The sequence below is a fragment of the Nyctibius grandis genome, chromosome 8 (genome assembly GCF_013368605.1).
Source record: "Nyctibius grandis isolate bNycGra1 chromosome 8, bNycGra1.pri, whole genome shotgun sequence".
Lineage (NCBI taxonomy): Eukaryota > Metazoa > Chordata > Aves > Nyctibiiformes > Nyctibiidae > Nyctibius > Nyctibius grandis.
Genome location: NC_090665.1, coordinates 16,820,518 through 16,838,721, shown reverse-complemented (window position 1 = coordinate 16,838,721; position 18,204 = coordinate 16,820,518). Strand labels below are relative to the sequence as shown.

Sequence of the window (18,204 nt, the reverse complement as noted above, 5' to 3'; positions counted from 1 at the left end):
GTTTATGATGAGATGAAGCATGCACTAAAATTTCACATTTCTTCCCACTGACAATGAAAGAAGCATAATGAGTCAGGTGTAGATAGCTGTCTTGTATGCTTCTTGAGGTAAGTGAGGTAAATACCACCTGTACTGTCTGGGAATTTGGATACTGATACTTGATTGACTGTTGTCACAATAAGCCTTCTCGATACATAGTAATAAATTCTGCACTAAATATGAAAGAATTTAAAACTGAGGTACTAAACTTTAAGTTTCTCAAAGCTAAATACAGCACAATAATCCAGGTGATAGTCTCAAAAATCCTGCCAGTCTCTGAAGTCTTAGTAGAAGGCAGAATGAAATGGTGCGTTTTAAACCAAGGGTGTATAGATTGAGATGTTGCGTATTTCACATCACAAATTTCCCTCTTTTCATTGTAATTGCTGAGAAACTGAATTCCAAGTCAGCCATGATGACCCGTTATGTCACTATGATTTTTATGTTGTCCTTCAGAAAATCACTAAATGTTTAGAGGGTGCAGTAGGAGAAAGATCAGTCTGTACTTGCCATTTTTTTGCACGCTTTCCCACTGATCTGATTCTTTTAGTAACCGGCCCCTGTGAATCTAAGGGGTTTTGTTGCAGATGAACCTCTTTGACCCAAGTCTGATGTTTAGTAGTGTGTGTTCATGGAAATGATAATAGATTATTTTAATGCTGTCTTTCTTTTTAGAGGAAGAAAAAGTTGCTTTTGTTAATTGGATAAATAAAGCTCTACAAGATGACCCGGACTGTAAGCACCTCCTACCTATGAACCCATCAGATGCCAGTCTTTTTAAATCCCTTGCAGATGGCATTCTTCTTTGGTGAGTCCAGGGCTGTGAGAAAAAAAAGAAATTAATCTCAAAGGTTAAATGCTGATCACAGTGACAAATTGGAAAACTTCTGATAGGCTTTAATGTCAAGACTCTGTTCTTAAATATTTCAACCAATGGGGAAAATCTGTTTGCCCATGGAAATGTAATTTTTAGCAAGTTTCTTATGTGACTGCATATATTATAGAAGTGGGTTTCCACTTCAGATCTGTAATTATATATGTCACATATGCAGGCTGTTTATAAAGGAGATAATTACACAGTTCATATAGTTGTTCGCTGAAATAATTAGAAATCTTTGCTATTTCAAATATTTTTTAAAGTTACTAAATGTAGTTTCTAAATCATAGGATGGGAGGAACAGAAATCTGAATTAATTCTGTGACAAAAGAGCGAGCATATAGTAGGCCTCAACTTTAGTCTGTTGTAACTTTCTAGTTAAAGTAGACTAATAGTACTTATTCATACACCATGGTAACAAGGGATTAGCTTATTAGTATTGATGTGAATTAGTCTTTGAGATCCTTGTAGATGCAAGATACTGTAGAAATGCAGTGCAGAAATATATTGGTTATATTAGAAATATTTTCACTAGACACTAACTGTCTTTAGTTTACAGTTTTAGTCTTCTGAAGAACTTTTCACAGCACGGACATGCTCTGTTACTTAAGTATAAAACCCAATTGCTCAATTTTCTTATAATTACATATTATCTGGAGGTTTCTGGATGAATGTGCAATTACTTAACAGGAAGGGGAAATTTAGAGGATGAGGTGGTCGTCTTTTTATCTTGCCAGAAATATTTACAGCTACTTTAAAGCGTTAGGAGTTTATAATCAAGTAATACATTTTCTGAGAAATGAAAGTTTGAATAAACTCTGACTTTTCTTTCTTAGCAAAATGATCAACTTTTCACAACCAGATACAATTGATGAAAGGGCTATTAATAAGAAGAAACTGACTCCTTTCACTGTTTCTGTAAGTACTGCACAGATAGGAACTTGCCACAAATGAAAAAGTAAAATATTTTTCTATAGCTTTGTTTTAATGAGAGTTCTCGTGGTGGAGCAAAAAAAAAAAAAAAAGTCCTATGTATTAAAAAATGTCGAAGTATGAAGCTATTTTCTAGTAAACTCTGCTGAATTCTCCTGTTTCTTAGATGAAGTGCAGGAAAACTTGCATTTTTCGTGCTTTCCTTAGCTCTTTCCCTTTTCGCTATTCTCATTTTGCTTTACTAAGACTTCTGAGTGAACGGTCAGATTGTATTTCAGCAATGCAGAAAGTATCTGCATGGCCATATACTGTATAGTAGGATGATGAATTTTCAGTAGTGGAGAGTGGCTTGGACAGAAGATAAACTGTATTTTTAATTGTGTATGAAGTCATGAAAATACTTGAGAGAAACAGTTTTTAAGACCTTAGTTTGGGTATAAGAAAACAGGTCTGGAAGAGAGAAGTAGATCCGTAAGTTACCAGCCTAATGAGAAAAAAAAATCCTGATTAAAAACCTCAGTTAATTGGCAGGCTTTTCATTTCAGGTTGTGACATTAAAATATACCATGTTCTAAATCGTCCAAGTGGGTTTTGTAATCTCTACTTATTTGAAGAAGGTGTGTCAGCAAAGATGATACTACATGTGTTTGTTGTCTCTGTAGATAGTTAAAATATGACACAAAAAATTAGTAATACTTACGAGAGCTGCCAGCTATTTTTTTCTTGGAATGTTTCATCTGTGACAATCATTAGCTTTACTTTCAGTGTCAGGATGTTGAATTGTGATGATTTTCTTATGCTGTCTGTTCAATTACAGTTTAATAGTTGCTTGAATAAATATGTCAGCCTGTATAAAATCCAAGATGGGATGACAGTGATGTCAGTAGCCTCCTGCACAGGACAGAATTCCATATGAGCACATTCTTCCACAGGATCAAGCCCCTGATATTTTGAGCATTATTGTTTAATTTGCGTATGTGATACTTATGAGTTACAAAAAATATTTTGATTAGAGTATTACTCGGCAATCCAAGCTGCTGAAGGTGGTCCGTGATTTTCTGGTGGGTCCATATTAAACACTGTCAATAATGTTTTCCATTAAATTTTGATAAGATATGTGGTGGTTCACCAAAAAATCTCCAGAGTGCCATTTTCCCCTGGGAAGCACTGAACTAATGCATTATTTCTTATAACTTCTGAAACTTACAAAATTTATTATGAGTAATTTACTAAGAATTGCAATCTCATAAATTTGTTAAACAATGATATTCCAAATAGGAAAACCTAAACCTGGCTCTGAACTCAGCATCTGCTATTGGCTGTACAGTTGTCAATATAGGATCACAAGATCTGCAAGAAGGAAAACCGCACTTGGTATTAGGACTCTTGTGGCAGATCATTAAAGTTGGTCTTTTTGCTGATATTGAGATCTCCAGAAACGAAGGTAAGAGTAATGCCAGGTATGGCAATGTCCATAGTCTGGAATTAACTGAGACCACAATAGCAATGATTTCAGCTTTCTTTCAAACTTGTTTTTAGCTCTTATTGCCTTGCTAAATGAAGGGGAAGAACTAGATCAGTTAATGAAGCTTTCCCCAGAAGAGCTCTTGCTGCGCTGGGTGAACTACCATCTGGCCAATGCAGGGTGGCAGAAAATCGGTAACTTCAGCCAAGACATTAAGGTAAGTAGTTATCGCTCTGATAATTGAATATAATGGTATTTAAACACACTATGCATAGAAACAAATGAGCCAGATCAGAAGTATTTAGAAAAATAGTAGTCGCTTGCTTTTTCTAGCTATAGGTTCATCCGTCATTTTTCAACACTGAAAGAGCATTATTTTTCTCTCTCGTATCCTATTCAGTTGCTCATACCATGTATTATCACATCACAGTGTAAAACAAACATTTCCAACAAGCTCATATTCAGGGAAGTTCTAATGTTCTAAGATTGTTATTAGAGTTACTCAGGACAATTCGCACTACCTTATTAGTTAGCTTTTTCCTGTCCATCCTTCCCCGCTCCTGGGTCTGCAGAAACCCATCTTTTCGTACCTTTGTTGTTTTAAGGAAGAAGTGTATGGCTTTAAATCTCCTCCTGGTGCGTATTTGCTAATGGTGATTGCCCTTTGTACCTACCATTCTACAGAGGAATGGGAAACCTCTTGAGGAATGAACAGTTACCGAGAGGGCTGTCTGGAGTAGCTGCTGATTCTTGATCCAAGGAAAGAGCAGCACCCCTCAATCACTGTGCTTTGCTGGTGTGCCAATTTACTGACATAAGGCAACTGAAAAGCATGCTGGTTCCTTGGGGCAGGTGGCAGATCTGCATAATTCTTCTCTATTCTTCAATCCTTCTGCATAAGGTATGCAGAGTACTGTAGTAAGTCCAGTTGAAGAGAGAAAAACCTGACTTTTAAAAACTAAAAGCTAAGGAAGAAGATTCCCTAAGGTGAATAAGACCTCTTTTCATTGAAGAAAAACATGTCATTAATTGCTAGTTATGTATTTTCAAATGCCACCAAGCAGGCTATTATTAAAGCAAACCTTTAACTAGGATTTTATATGAAAACTGCTACTATGGTAAAAATATTACATGCTATTTAAGAGAACTATTAAATACTTCTAAAGCTAGCAGGTTTTTCTTTTATTTTCCTAGTTTCTTAGTGGGGGGAAAAAGCCCAGAAGCATACTGAAAACTGCATCAAATAAATATAATTTCTTTTGTCACTATAGATTCATCCTAAAAGAGCCACTTTGCTCTCCATTTTTAATTGCAATTACCTCATTGATTAATAAAGAAAAATTTTTATAAAACAGTCTATTTGAAAAGGATAGTGAAGGAATAAAATAACATAAAATATCGTAATTACAGCTGTCTAGTTCATCCAGCAGAATAAATTTAACTGACACTGTCCAGAATAATTAGCAGACATTCCTTTTCTCTGTCATCTGACTAAATAAATTCTATGTGAAATACTGTAATAAAATGGCTGCATGACCTCATCCATATTCACTGAAATTAGGGTGCCATATTTTTTACTTCTATGGCTTTTGAATTGGACTATAAGAGCAGTAAATGGCTATGAAAGGCTACATGCTTGCTCATTCTTTTTTTTTTTAAATTGCACTGCTTGTTTTAGGATTCAAGAGCATACTACCATCTGTTAAATCAGATTGCACCCAAAGGAGATGACCTTGATGAACTGCCCATTAAAATCGACTTTTCAGGATTTCATGTAAGTATCCAGAAATAGATAATACAAATAGACTGGAATTATCTGAGACCTCTATGTATGTATCCAACAGCCTGGTTACAGGGAATCCCCTTTTGTTTTGTAACACATACAAAAGCTCAGTCAGATTCCTCAATGTCATAGAAGCTTAAGAATAAAGTTCCAGGGCGCTGCTGAAACAGGATAATGCATCCTGCAGTCTAAAATTTGGAGCTATGTTTTACTTGGGAGTAGTGTCTAACTGGTTTTTATTTTCAGTTGGGTCCTCCAATGTGAATATTACAACATCCTGCTTCAGTTCTTCTCTTCTGGAATTCAGACAAAGAGAAAGAGTAGACTTCACAAACCTTGTGATCTTTTCTCAAACGAAATAGCACTCAGAAATAATATGTGAGCCTTTCCAATAACCAGCAGGAAAGGGAAGTGTGGCAACCACCAAGCTTTAAGTTGTAAAAGGATAGAGGGTCTAAAGCCAGCCTAGGTAGACCTGAAAACACTTTTCTCTAAGCTGCTACATAATGCTCATTGGAAGGATTATTCTGAGAATGCATTTGATACAAAGTTGAACTGCCTGCCTAAGATATAGATATCTATATATCAATCAGAATCTTAAGTAGAATCTTGTTATTCATTATGATAATGAAAACCCACCTGCAAAATTGTTTGCATACAAGCTTCAGTCCTCTCAGACTCCTTCATGAGGACAGCTCTGTCTTGTTTGTTTGCTTTCATTTTGTGTTTTTTTGGGGAGTGAGAAAGGATAGTAGTTATTTTTTTCCCTGTAATTTCCTACAGTTCATATGATGATGTTCTGTAATGGGTTATAAACCAGTATCAACAACATGTAGCAACTTGTTCTAGAGCAAGTTTCTGGTTGAGTGTGCCAATGCTGAATTACTGACTGTTATTCAGTTCTAACAGTAATTAAATTACTAACTCATTTCCCTATAAATAGTAACTTAGTGTTGTGAAGATCAGAAGCAAAAAGTATATGCTACATGGTTTTGAAGACTGATTTATTCTATGTAGATTAATAATAAGGATGAATAAACAAAATAACACATAGGTTATCAACTTAAGATGATTCAGAGGCAAAAACACTAAAAGGAAAGCAAGGTAGTGGATTATCACATTCTGAAGCATACAAACTCTTCTTATTGGGTGTTTGGGGCGTCATCTGTAATTACTGTGCTTGAGAATATCAGTTTACAGCAGTGATGGTGAACCTATCACACATGTAGCAGAATATGCAGTGCGGCAATCGACAGTCTGGAAACAGAAATATAACCACTACACATCTGGCTGCTACTGCTGTTGCTGTGATTCATGAGGAATGCTGTGCAGGCAGCCACAGAAGCAAAGGACTGAAAGAATGTGGAAGGAGGGATGGGAAGAGGGGAATTGTTATGGGCTGTAAGAGCTAGCTCAGGCATTGGGGGAATGAGGGAGAGACTGGCATGGGTCACTTAGAGATTTGCCAAACTGAAGATTCAGTAGTATTCATTACAAATTAATTTTTTTTTTCTTTTAGGATAAAAATGACTTGAGGAGGGCTGAATACATGCTCCAACAGGCAGATAAATTGGGCTGCAGACAGTTTGTAACTCCAGCTGATGTGGTTGCAGGCAACCCTAAACTCAATTTGGCTTTTGTTGCAAATCTCTTTAACACATATCCAGCCCTACACAAGCCTGACAGTTCATCTTACGATCTCAATTTATTAGAAGGTACTCAACTTGGTGCGCATACAGGAGATAAGAATATTAGTGATTTCTATTTAAGTATTCTTTCTAGGTTGTAATATAGGATCCCTGTGTGATGGTGCCTGTGTTAACACCAGCATATAGAGCTTTCTCACTAGCTTTCAATATAATCCTGTAGTAGAAGTCCCTGTTACTGTGAATATTGTTAACTTCTGTTAGCCTGACCAAAGGCTATTCCTGAATAACCTTCTATCATTCATTTGCAGGAGCAAAAACTGTCCTTTTACTCCCTTTCCAGTTTCCTGTGCTTCTATCCATACTGTTTATATTTTAGCTGATGCACAAATTCTAACTTTCCCTAATTTGCAGTGCTATACTATGCAACTGTAATAGTCTTTTAAAGTATTTTTCACATACAGTGTTTATATATATGTGTGTGTATGTGTATTAGTTTGTTGCCTTTTAAACAGGAAACATTAAAAAAAAAAAAAGGCTTATGTCTCAGCAACCTATATTAATCTATTGCATCAGCAACCTATATAGATTCTAGCATATCAGCAAGTTTGGACTTTAACTGTACAGTTCAGATCCCTAATGCTAGAGATAAAGGGATAATTGGTAGCAATTTTTGGCTGTTACCCTTTCTGTGGACCAGCTAATCTAGGATAATGAAATGGCTCCTGCCAGTGTATTTCAGTTGTTCACTGATCTCAAAGGAATGGTGAGAATCAGGGGTGCTGCACTCGGGAGAATCATCAGCAATGTTCACACATTCCTCTGCACTGCCTACTCCTGCCTTCCTCTTACTGTTCCTATCAGGTTTCCTTTCCATCTAGGTGAGTCCATCTTCCTTTGCTCCTCTTTTTTTTTTCATAATTTATCTGCTCTGCTGCATCCCTAGGTCACAAATCTTGTATCCCTCAGACCACTTCTGTTTCAGGCTTCCTGCTCTTCTAGTTTCAGCTGGGTGCCAGCTATTGTAGAGGTATCACAGGAGATAGTCTTCCCTTTTCAGCTGTGATATCCCTAGTCACTGCAGTCCCTGCTGTCTAGGACAAACGATTGAAGGAAAGGCCTGCTCTTCCTCTGCTGCAATTCTGTTAGAAATGTATGCTCTTGGAAATGTATACAGGAGGTGTGTGGAGGTGGAATATGTTCAGTTCAGCTTCTCTGTTCTGAACGTGAAGTTGCAGGTGTGATTCAAAATACTGAAAACTTGGTTAAATTTAGAGTTGTTGTTGGCATGGCAAAAAATAGCTGAACTACTTTCTGAGCTTTCCTAAAATATTTAGATGAGATCAAAGTCTCAGCTAAAACGGTTTGTAAAAAGTTACAATCACCCTAATGCTAGATTATGATTTTGTAATGATAAATACTGGCCAAATTTAACTTACTTTTTATAGTATATATTTTAGAGATGGATAATCATGCCAATGTTATCTGTTCAAAGGCAAGTAGATGACTCTCCTTTGCCCCCAAATAATAACTCCTGTGGTGTCATGTAGATCTAAACCATCAAAATAGTTATTTCAGCCAAGGTGATGTTGTTAATGTGATTATCTGTTGTTTGGTTTCATTCCATAAAATCCTGTGTTTTTACTGATGTTTTCTAGAGGTAGTGATATAAAATATAAGATGTTCATTTCTTTATAGTTTCATCATAGATTGTCTGTTGAAATCTGACTCATCATTTATAATGCTTTCCTGTTTTGCTTCATGAAATCCAGATTTGACCCCTCCTAATGTAGGTACTGTATTTAGTACTTTTCTGTACTCCATGAAAGTGTTTATTCTGCAATTTTTCTTTTTTTTTTTTTTCTCTGTAGTGTTTCAATCATCTCTGTCCTTTTCTGGTTCATTTTTGCATTGTTCTTGAATTTTTCTATTGCTTTAATATGCCGTCATAAGTAAAAGAGGAAAAAAAAAAACAAAAACACAACCTCAAAGCTCTAACATGTTGCATATAAAATGGGGGCAGGACTTGCAGTAAGTCAAATGCCATATGGTTCTTTCTGTGGGTTTAATCAGTAGGGGCTTTCCACGAACCAAGGTGTAAAGCTCTAGGCATGTGTGGGTGAGCAGAGCTTTCTGAAAGTCTTCATTTTCCTGCAGAAATTCCATCTTTTCAGTGACTGTTCTACCCAAAGAGTATGATGTGGCTGTTCTCTTTGTTTTAAGACAACGAACACTGTGTGCATAAATTGGCATCTGCTCTGACAATGCTTAACCAGTCTGGTGATGTGCACTTGTATACAGAGAGCATATCCCTTGGGTATACTGACATAGCAAAATGAACATTTGATATTATGTGGGGATGGAGTGGGGAGTCCAGACCTCAGTCAATGCATGACGTTTAACTGAGTGTTGCTGTTGCTCTGAGGAACCTCTCACTTGTGGGGAAGGCAGCAGTTTGGAATCTAAGTCACACAGAAAGCTGCGTTCTTGGGAGGAAGAAGAGGAGAGACTTCTGTCCACCCATGTTTCCTCCAGCATAGATTTCCTCTGCTGCTGTTGCTTAGTCCACTGGCAACCTCCAAGGCACGAGAGGGTTAACTACTCCTACTCAGGCCAGCTGAACTTAGGGTGCAAATTGCATCTTGAGCTCTGTTGTCTTTCAGAGAGATCGTAGGTATTTGGAGCCCTTTGGATTCTTGACTCCATCCCTATGGCTACTCCCCACTCAGTTCCATAGTATAATGATCTCAAAGAAAGATGACAACACATATGAAGGATACTACCAAGTTTGCTCCTCTCTCTTTTGTGTAGCTCTGCCCCCTTTTTCCAGTTTTCCAATGATTTTGTCTATCTGCTGCACCACTCAGCAGCAGATATGCTCCTGATAGGATCACAAGATATATTTTGAATAAAAGAATACAGAGAAAAAATCGGTCAGTTCTCAGCCTTCTGGAAAACTTACGAACGCTTATGTGTTGCATGATAAAGGGATTTGTTTAGAGTGGCATATTAAATATAGTATGCTGGGCTTAATTCCTGGACTCTCGCTATCCAAAAGGGTGCTGCCCCACTTGCATGTTCTTGCTCCTGCTTGGCTACTTTGGATTCTTTCGACAGTGTTAAGCATGCATTTTAAAATTCTCAGTCTGAGTGCAGTTGCCGAGTATCTGGTTTTGTAGCTACGCCTTGTTTAGTAAGAGTTCATGAAATAGTCTTGTTACTATCTTTGCAAAGGACAAGTGTTCCTAAAAGCACTTTGCAGTCAGGATTTTAGGTATTGCAAACTAACTCAAAGCTCAGTAAGCCTAAAAACTTCAAAAAAGAAGAAAAGGAAAAGGGACTTGCTTCAAAACACTGTAACCTCTTACGTTACTCGTTATAAACTTAAATTATATATCATGCTTGACTTTTGATTGTTATCTCTTTTATGGAAAAACACTGTTTTTAATAACTTTGTCATAAAATGTGATTCTTTGTTGTCTTTTAAATTTTGTTGTGGGAAGAAATATGTGAAACAAAGCTAACTGCCTGACAAACTTGCAGAATAGTACTTTTCTTTGTTTCAGCATGTATTCATCAGTGACTCTGGTAATTTTTACAAGTAAATCCTTGAAACAAATACTAGTTTGAATTGCATATGAAAGACGTAATTTAAAAAGAAAATATATCAGGATGAATATAATCTATTTCGTAATAATTGGAAAGAGCTTTTTGTGTAAAAAGGGGAAGAGACCTAGATTAAAATTGTAACCTCTATCTAAAAATCGATGTTATGACATAGGTCTATTTCATGGAAAAATAATATTAAAGATGTTTTCTTTCTATTCTAATGATAAACATATGTTTATATAGTAGCTTAATTTTGCAAAAACATTAATTGTTCTGTAGTCAACATAGAACTGCAGTACTAAATGAGACAGTTTTCATGCTACATAAACCTCATTAGACAAACTTGGTACCATACCCTCTAAGGAAGAAACAAAGCAAGGAAAAATCTTACTCAGATTTTTGTGTTTCAGGCCTGAGAAATCTGTTCTTCTGTTGTTTGGGGAGGGTTTCTCCCTCCTTAATGTCCTTTCTGTTTTCTTAACTGTGGATTATCAGCCAAGGGGAACAAAGTGATGAGGTTATTCCAAGCTCATGTATTCAGGCTAAATATTTCCTTAAATGTTCTTCTTTGATGTAAGAGAAAACAGCTCATGCAGCACTGATTCGCATGCAATTGGCCACAGATATATTGTTGAAATTTAGGTCATTTTGTATGTAGAAAATTAATGTATTACTGCAAAGTGTAACTTTATAGAGAAAGAGCAGTATTTAGGAACTCATGATTACAATAGATAAAAACAATCTAAGTCAGGGAAGTGAAGGGCTTTTTTTTTTCCTACTGAATTTTCTGCATTTCTCATAAGCAGAGTTGCTAGTTAAATCTGCAAGAATAACTAGCCTCCTTGGCAGTATAAATAGCTTCACAAATTTAACTGATACAATACTGCCTTGCTAAGTCTCCACTGTTAAAAACTAAAAAGGTGAGGTCTATTGCTTTGGGGAGGACGTTCACAAATTAATACTGGGAACTTCTGTGGGGAGAGAAGTGGAGCTGTAGTTTCTGGAGTTTGATGCAATTGCAGTAAATGTGTTAGTACTAACTTTTAATAAATATGCCATTTCAAACATTTAAAAATACTGTTGAATGCAATTTCCACTGACTCTGGTTTTAGGAAATTATTATTAATCATCACTGTTTTCTCCATGATGTATTAATTATCTAAAATATAACCAACAAACTGTCTATTTCTGTACTTTATCAAATTGAATTTACAAAGAAAAATGTAGTCTAATAGTACTCCCTGTAGTGCCTCTAGCCTTGTGCCCAGAACTGAGGGACTCTGAATTTGCCTCTACTTATTGGCTAGTAGAGACTAATGTTAGGAAGAGGATTAACTCATTGGGGGTGGGGGGGTGGTATGAGAATAATTTAAACATTGCTTATGAAAGTGTTTTCTCCAATAATTTATGTAGAATTATATTTGTCACCGTAGGAGAAAGTAAGGAAGAAAGGACTTTCAGAAACTGGATGAATTCACTGGGTGTAAGCCCATATGTTAATCATTTATACAGGTAAGGGTCTTTTTAAAACAATAATTTGATTTCCCTTGGGTGACAGGGGAAGAAAGAAGGGAAGAAGAAAGGGAGGCGTATTTCTACTAGAACAGTGATTTCCAGTTTTCCACAGTGTGACAGGAACTTCAAAATGGATCTGTAGAACCGCATTAAGCGGTATCTGACTCAGATATTCTACTCGTGAACTAGAAATACTAGCAAACATAAAAAGTTTTGATGTGCTCCCCTCACTCACTTGTACTTTGAATTACGTTTTTTAAAAAGTTGAGATAACTGTGGTTTATAACGCATGATTTTTATTTTCTCTCATGACAGATGAAATGACCACAAACCTCTTAAAACAGTAATGTAATTCTAAACTGTAAGGGAGGATAGATGTCTGCTGAATCTATGCAGTGTGGTATTCCCTCAAAATGAAGGGCGTTTTAGCATGCTTTTTAGATGCTTCTGATCACTTTCACATTGTGCCAGCAGTTGATTCAAATCCTATCAATAAAAGACGGGATATAGGGAGCAACAGGGAACATCTGCTTGCATGTATACTTGCTGTGAGGTTTCATTGCTTCTGTTTTCTGACCTCTGTAAAGTGATACCATCTGTAGGTAGCTTAATGTGAAGAATTTCATTTAGCAAGTACCTGAAGGGGATTATCAGGAATACGATTTATAGTGGGAAAATAATACTTTTCCTAATATTCTTTTTTCACAAGATAAGTATATTGGTTTTGATTATTCTTTAGCAAAATACATCTGTTGGTACAAATAAAGCATAAGTATTTAACTTTTTGGAAAGTTCTGAGGAAATTAAAACTAGATCGATAAATGAAAACTCTTTACCTAGATGTTTTATCTATGCCTATCCTATGAAAGCATTTATTTAATTAAAGTTGGTAAAACCAGTGGCTGTGCTTAATTCACTGAGATTTGTGAAAATAATGAAATTAAATATACAATTCAATGTAAATAATCGCAGAAATTGAGCAATAGGATATATACCACTTTCTCCACAGAACGACACAAATTTTTATTTATGTGACTGGAATTTTTCAGCAATTTAATTACTCTTTGAGAAGTCTCGAGTACTTAGCATTTTCATTGTGAATATGAGCTTTTGTACTAAAAACCATTGTTTTACTCTGGTTTAGTGACCTCTCTGATGCTTTAATAATCTTCCAATTATATGATATGACTCGTGTGCCAGTTGACTGGAACCACGTCAACAAACCTCCTTATCCATTACTCGGTGGTAATATGAAAAAGGTGGGTAGATACTCTGTGATACAGTCCAGTTTCAGTGACTCCCGTTGTGCTGTTTGTAGTAATCTGGGTTGTCTAGATTTGCATGCTACTGAGACAGTCCTGGCAAAAAAAAAAAAAAAAAAAAAGGAAATAGATATTATCCCAAGGAATAAATAGCAGTTATAGCATATATCACTTTAGTTTCTAACTGTGGGCACCTTTTGGCAATATTTAACCTAGGGTCTAATTAGGGTATATAAGCAAATGTTTCAGGTCTGACACAGCTATCGTTGCTTGATGCTCTTATATTGTGTTTCCTCACAGAGCAGTTTTATATGCTGCCAGGAGAATTTGTGCAAGACTTGCAGAATCCAAGCTTTCAGTTAGTTTTGTGATCTATGAAGTTTTGTGATTATAAAGGCAGAAATGTAGAGGAAAAAAAATTACTGTTTAAGAACAACATATTTTATTTTTTTTCCAAATTCAGTTTTGATGTAAGTATATATTAATTCATTGACTTTAGTAGAAGTGAACTTGATTTCCTCAAGTGTGAAAAAAGATTATAACTGGAATCTTGCATACTTGCATTTATAGTAAAAACTGTGTTATTTTAATCACAGTGTAGAAAGGCTAAAAATCTTTCTCTAGCTCCAAACCTCACCATAGGTAACAGTAAGCCAAAGTAATTCCAAATACGCATAGATTATAGGTCTGTATTATAGAAATATTAAGGTGTTTTCATTGTTTGCACACAACATTAATTTTTAGATTGAGAATTGCAATTATGCAGTAGAACTCGGGAAGACAAAAGCGAAATTCTCACTGGTTGGTATTGCTGGACATGATCTCAATGAGGGTAATCCAACTCTGACTTTGGCTTTGGTATGGCAGCTGATGAGAAGGTAAGTTAGGCACAGTATATGATAGATCTGTATATATATGTATCTGTGCACATGTGTATATTGTCTCTCTGTATATCAAGGCAAATTAAAGGTAGTGTTTAGGTCATCCTACAGGTACTTGAGAGAGCCATCTCTAAATATCCCTCTTCTCTAAGATCAACTTTCATACATTCTGTGTAGTTTTACACACTGTAGTGATTGAAACCACAGTAGTGTGTATGTGTACGCATCCATTTATAGAGACAATTAAAACTTTATATACTTAAAAACTGTGATTAAAATCCTGCAGCAAGTAAAAAGAGCACAACTTCGTGTTGATTCCATGTATCTTTATGTAAGTAGAGAGTGATTTAAATATTTGTGAAATCAAAAAAGAAAGATAAATAGGAAGAGGTGATGCATGCTATAGAAGTTAAAGTGGGAAGAAAATTTTAGGCCATCACAGCTATAGTAACGTAACTATCATAAAATCACTCTTGCTAGTGCACTGAGCAGGCAAAAAAAAATATAAATTGTTTTCAATGGAGAGTATTTCCCACACGTTAATTTTCTTACACCTACCCCAAAACATTTTTTTGTTTCTCACTGTCGTGATTCAGTTTTCAAGGTGACTTGGATGCTAGGGAGCCATTTAACCTTATAAAGTAAAATTAGTTAGGATGTGCTGAGTAAAACGGATATATGCAGAAGAGAAACAGTGAATATTATGAGTTTTGGGATGTTATTTTATTCTTGCAACAACAGAAAAAGTGATCTAAAGTACTAAATTTATAAGTTTATAAGATAAGGCTACCTTATGAAGATGAGTATTTGGCATTGTTACTGTGCTGAAGTAGTACTTTGCTTTTGCTTGTAGCTTTGTACTGTTAGCAGAGTTAAGTTCTACTCATTTTAACTCAGACTTTTATTTTCTTTATTAAAGGTATACTTTGAATGTACTATCAGACCTTGGAGAGGGGGAAAAAGTAAATGATGACATTATTATTAAGTGGGTGAATCAGACACTTGCAAATGCAAATAAGAAAACTTCAATTACGAGTTTCAAGGTAATCAAATTAATTTACTTTTCTTCTTTCCACATATAATCAGATCTGGTATTTTTAACCTGATCTGTAACAATTTGGCCTTAACAGTGGCTCTCCCATCAGCTAGCCTAATTGTTTAAGGAGATATTTCTGACAGTCTGTGAATCTTCAAAAGTATTTTACAAGTCTATTAATAAGAAATAAAAAGAAATTATAATTGCTGCTGTAACATTCAAAACAAAACCACCTCCCTGTTCCAAAAAAAAAAAAAGTCTAAACTCTCAAAGGGGCTTTTGTCTGAAGTTACCAATGTTTGGGCATGGGATGTCATATGTATCTTCCAGATTTTTGGATATAGGCACTCTCATGCTTGCACAAACATGAAGAACAATTTTGGAACTGTTCCAAATTGTTGGAACAATTTAGGGGGGTGAGGAATCACCATTTTTTAATAACAGCTGGTCAAAAAGATGTACTCGTGTGTGACAGAGCCAGGAAAGGGAGCCCAAGTTAACCAGCAACATCTTTTGTCTCACTGACACTGCTGATGTGCAGCAGACCCGTACAAAGCAGGAGCTTTTCCTACTTAGCAAATATGAACAAACTGATAAAGGAAGCTTTCTTTTCACATTTTTTAAAGTGTTAAACACAAAAGAAGTCATATGTGTGTGACTTGCACATTCACACAGAAGTCATGCTGTGTGAATCTATTCTTTAGAAATGGTAGATTAATAATTGCACTTGCATGCAAATATAACATTCTTATACAGGTTCATTGTATACTCTGAAACAGTTATGTCTGTGGTTCACAACAGGGACATAAGAACATTTCTGTTAATTCCTCAGGTTAAATATTTGAGAGCTCACTGTGTTATTAAATTGACTTAGGTAAACATTAGGCAAAAGATAGTATCAAATAAATTTATAGTACAAAATATTTAATTTTTACGCTAGAAGGTAACTTAGGCCTTCATCTTCTCAAAAGGGATTGCTGCCTCTCTTAATTTTACATAAATTGTACTAATAGTGGTATAAATAAGTTGAAAGTACGAGGAGAATCTGTCCCAACATCTTGCTTTTGGTATGCCTATGGTTTTTGGGGGCATTGGTTGTGTTTTTAAGGTAATTCAACTGACGGTAGACCGATAAAGATAAGGAGCTACTGACGTAAAGTGACACTGTTCAGTATACCTTTTTGCTACTGATTTTTGACAACATTCACGTGTATATATGCTTTAACAATTTGATTTTTTTGTCTGTATTTTGGGGTTACTGCAGCAAGCAGATTGTGTAGCAGAGAAAGCAGAGGTCCCTGATATTTATTGTGGCCTATGAAAGCAAAGTTCTATTGGATTGCTATTAGTTCAAATAATAAAAAAGACAAAGGTGTGGTTTTTGGCTTATGGTCTTGGGGAGATACTCCATGCATTCAATGTCTTCAAGCAGATTTATATTACTATTTTTAAATGTGTAATTAATGTGGTGGCTGTATGGGACATCACTGAATTTGAAATTGTAGATCTTAACTGATGGCAAAGGCAGCCATCTCATGTGCTGAGCCCCTCCAGGAACAGAGCCAGCCTTGCTGGCACTGGATGCTGACTGTTGGTTTAGTATCATCAGCTGCTTATCTGCCCTAGCAGTTGGGAAGAAATAATTGCAGAAATAGCACTTGCTGTTTTAAGAATAGAAGAAAACACACGTGCCTGTATTAAATACAAAACACAGACTGCTCGTAATAGCTCAGAATACCATCTGAGTTGAAAAAATTAGGGAGTGAGCCATAAACTACTGCAGAAAATAGTTCCATTACAAGAAAAGAAGAAAAATAAAAGTAGTTGGGCAATGTAAATACCTCTTTGTTGTTTTGAACGTCTGGTGCTTGGACTTATTTGAAAGTTCCCTTCCTTCTTGGGGAAGGGGGGGAGTTTCTTTCATTAAATAAATTTAAACCATTTATGTTATAATAATACTAACACTGAGTGTGAACCATACCATTTTGGTTGTGGAAAAGAATCTTAGACCTCATAAAGGGCGGGGGAAACCTTCACACAATAAAGTAACAAAACATCCTGCTATCTCTCGATAGGTAAGATGTGCTGTAGGGGTTTTTTTTGCATTGTGAAGACAGAATAATCGAAGCAAATTCTTTATACTAATCTTTTGAGTCTTTTCTTGTAGGACAAATCAATTAGCACTAGTTTACCTGTCCTAGATTTAATAGATGCCATTGCACCAAAAGCAGTTCGTCCAGAAATGGTCAAGAGAGAAGATCTTTCTTACCAAGACAAATTGAATAATGCTAAGTAAGTTCTAAATGAATGCTTTGTATTTTCCTGAAGTGCAGGAAATGCATGAATTAATGGTGTAGTGAATGATTTACTGATTTGTTACCAGAGATTACATTAATATTAGTTGATTTGTTTCAAATAGAATATATTATAAATTCCAATATTCTAGAGCTATTTTTCTAGCATATTTAAAATATGAACTCAAATTCATGGCTGATATGACCTACCACCACTACACTGCAATTGGTTTATTAGTAGCCTGCCATAACCCATATTGGTTTTGACAAAAAATAAATGTTTTGATAACCAGTAGCAAAACATCTACCAGTACAGTTGCTAATACATGCTTTCTGCACAATAATGTCAGTTTTCTTGTAGAGCGTAAATACTGACTGAACAGGCATATCCTGCTATTAAAATCTGTTGTTGTGAATCTTGGCATGCTAGTAGATGCAAGGAAAATAACAGTACTTGTTTTCTGTTGTTTTCCAAGGTATGCCATTTCAGTGGCTCGAAAAATTGGTGCTCGTATATATGCTCTCCCGGATGATCTGGTTGAAGTGAAGCCAAAAATGGTGATGACAGTGTTTGCATGTTTGATGGGAAAAGGACTGAACAAAATAAAATAATGAAGACATGTAATACAACTTTCTGCCATGTTAAGCATGATGAATGCCTCGCAGTTTAGAGTTCTGAAGCTTAGTATAAAACGAGAAAATTTGTATGCTCAAATATACTCATTAATTATGTTTTAATAATGTGTTATATTAGTTAAAATTTAGTCAATTTCATAACACATTGCTTATTTATGGGTAATATTGTTTTCAGAACATGTTCATTACCAAATTAACATCACAGATTTGTACTGCTTTAAAAAAAAA

General features: G+C 35.6%; 1 protein-coding gene across 1 annotated transcript in view; it reads left to right on the top strand.

Moving 5' to 3' along the window:
* Nucleotides 1-17,952, top strand: part of PLS1 (plastin 1) — a 31,125-nt gene extending 13,173 nt beyond the window's left edge. The window contains exons 4-16 of the mRNA XM_068406390.1: nt 715-847; nt 1,753-1,834; nt 3,128-3,293; nt 3,389-3,531; nt 4,993-5,088; nt 6,617-6,812; nt 8,516-8,536; nt 11,786-11,864; nt 13,012-13,126; nt 13,874-14,007; nt 14,930-15,053; nt 17,214-17,338; nt 17,817-17,952. Of these exons, the coding sequence (XP_068262491.1) occupies nt 715-847; nt 1,753-1,834; nt 3,128-3,293; nt 3,389-3,531; nt 4,993-5,088; nt 6,617-6,812; nt 8,516-8,536; nt 11,786-11,864; nt 13,012-13,126; nt 13,874-14,007; nt 14,930-15,053; nt 17,214-17,338; nt 17,817-17,952 (1,550 nt within the window). The remainder of the gene's footprint in view (nt 1-714; nt 848-1,752; nt 1,835-3,127; nt 3,294-3,388; nt 3,532-4,992; nt 5,089-6,616; nt 6,813-8,515; nt 8,537-11,785; nt 11,865-13,011; nt 13,127-13,873; nt 14,008-14,929; nt 15,054-17,213; nt 17,339-17,816) is intronic.
* Nucleotides 17,953-18,204: the final 252 nt, after the last annotated feature.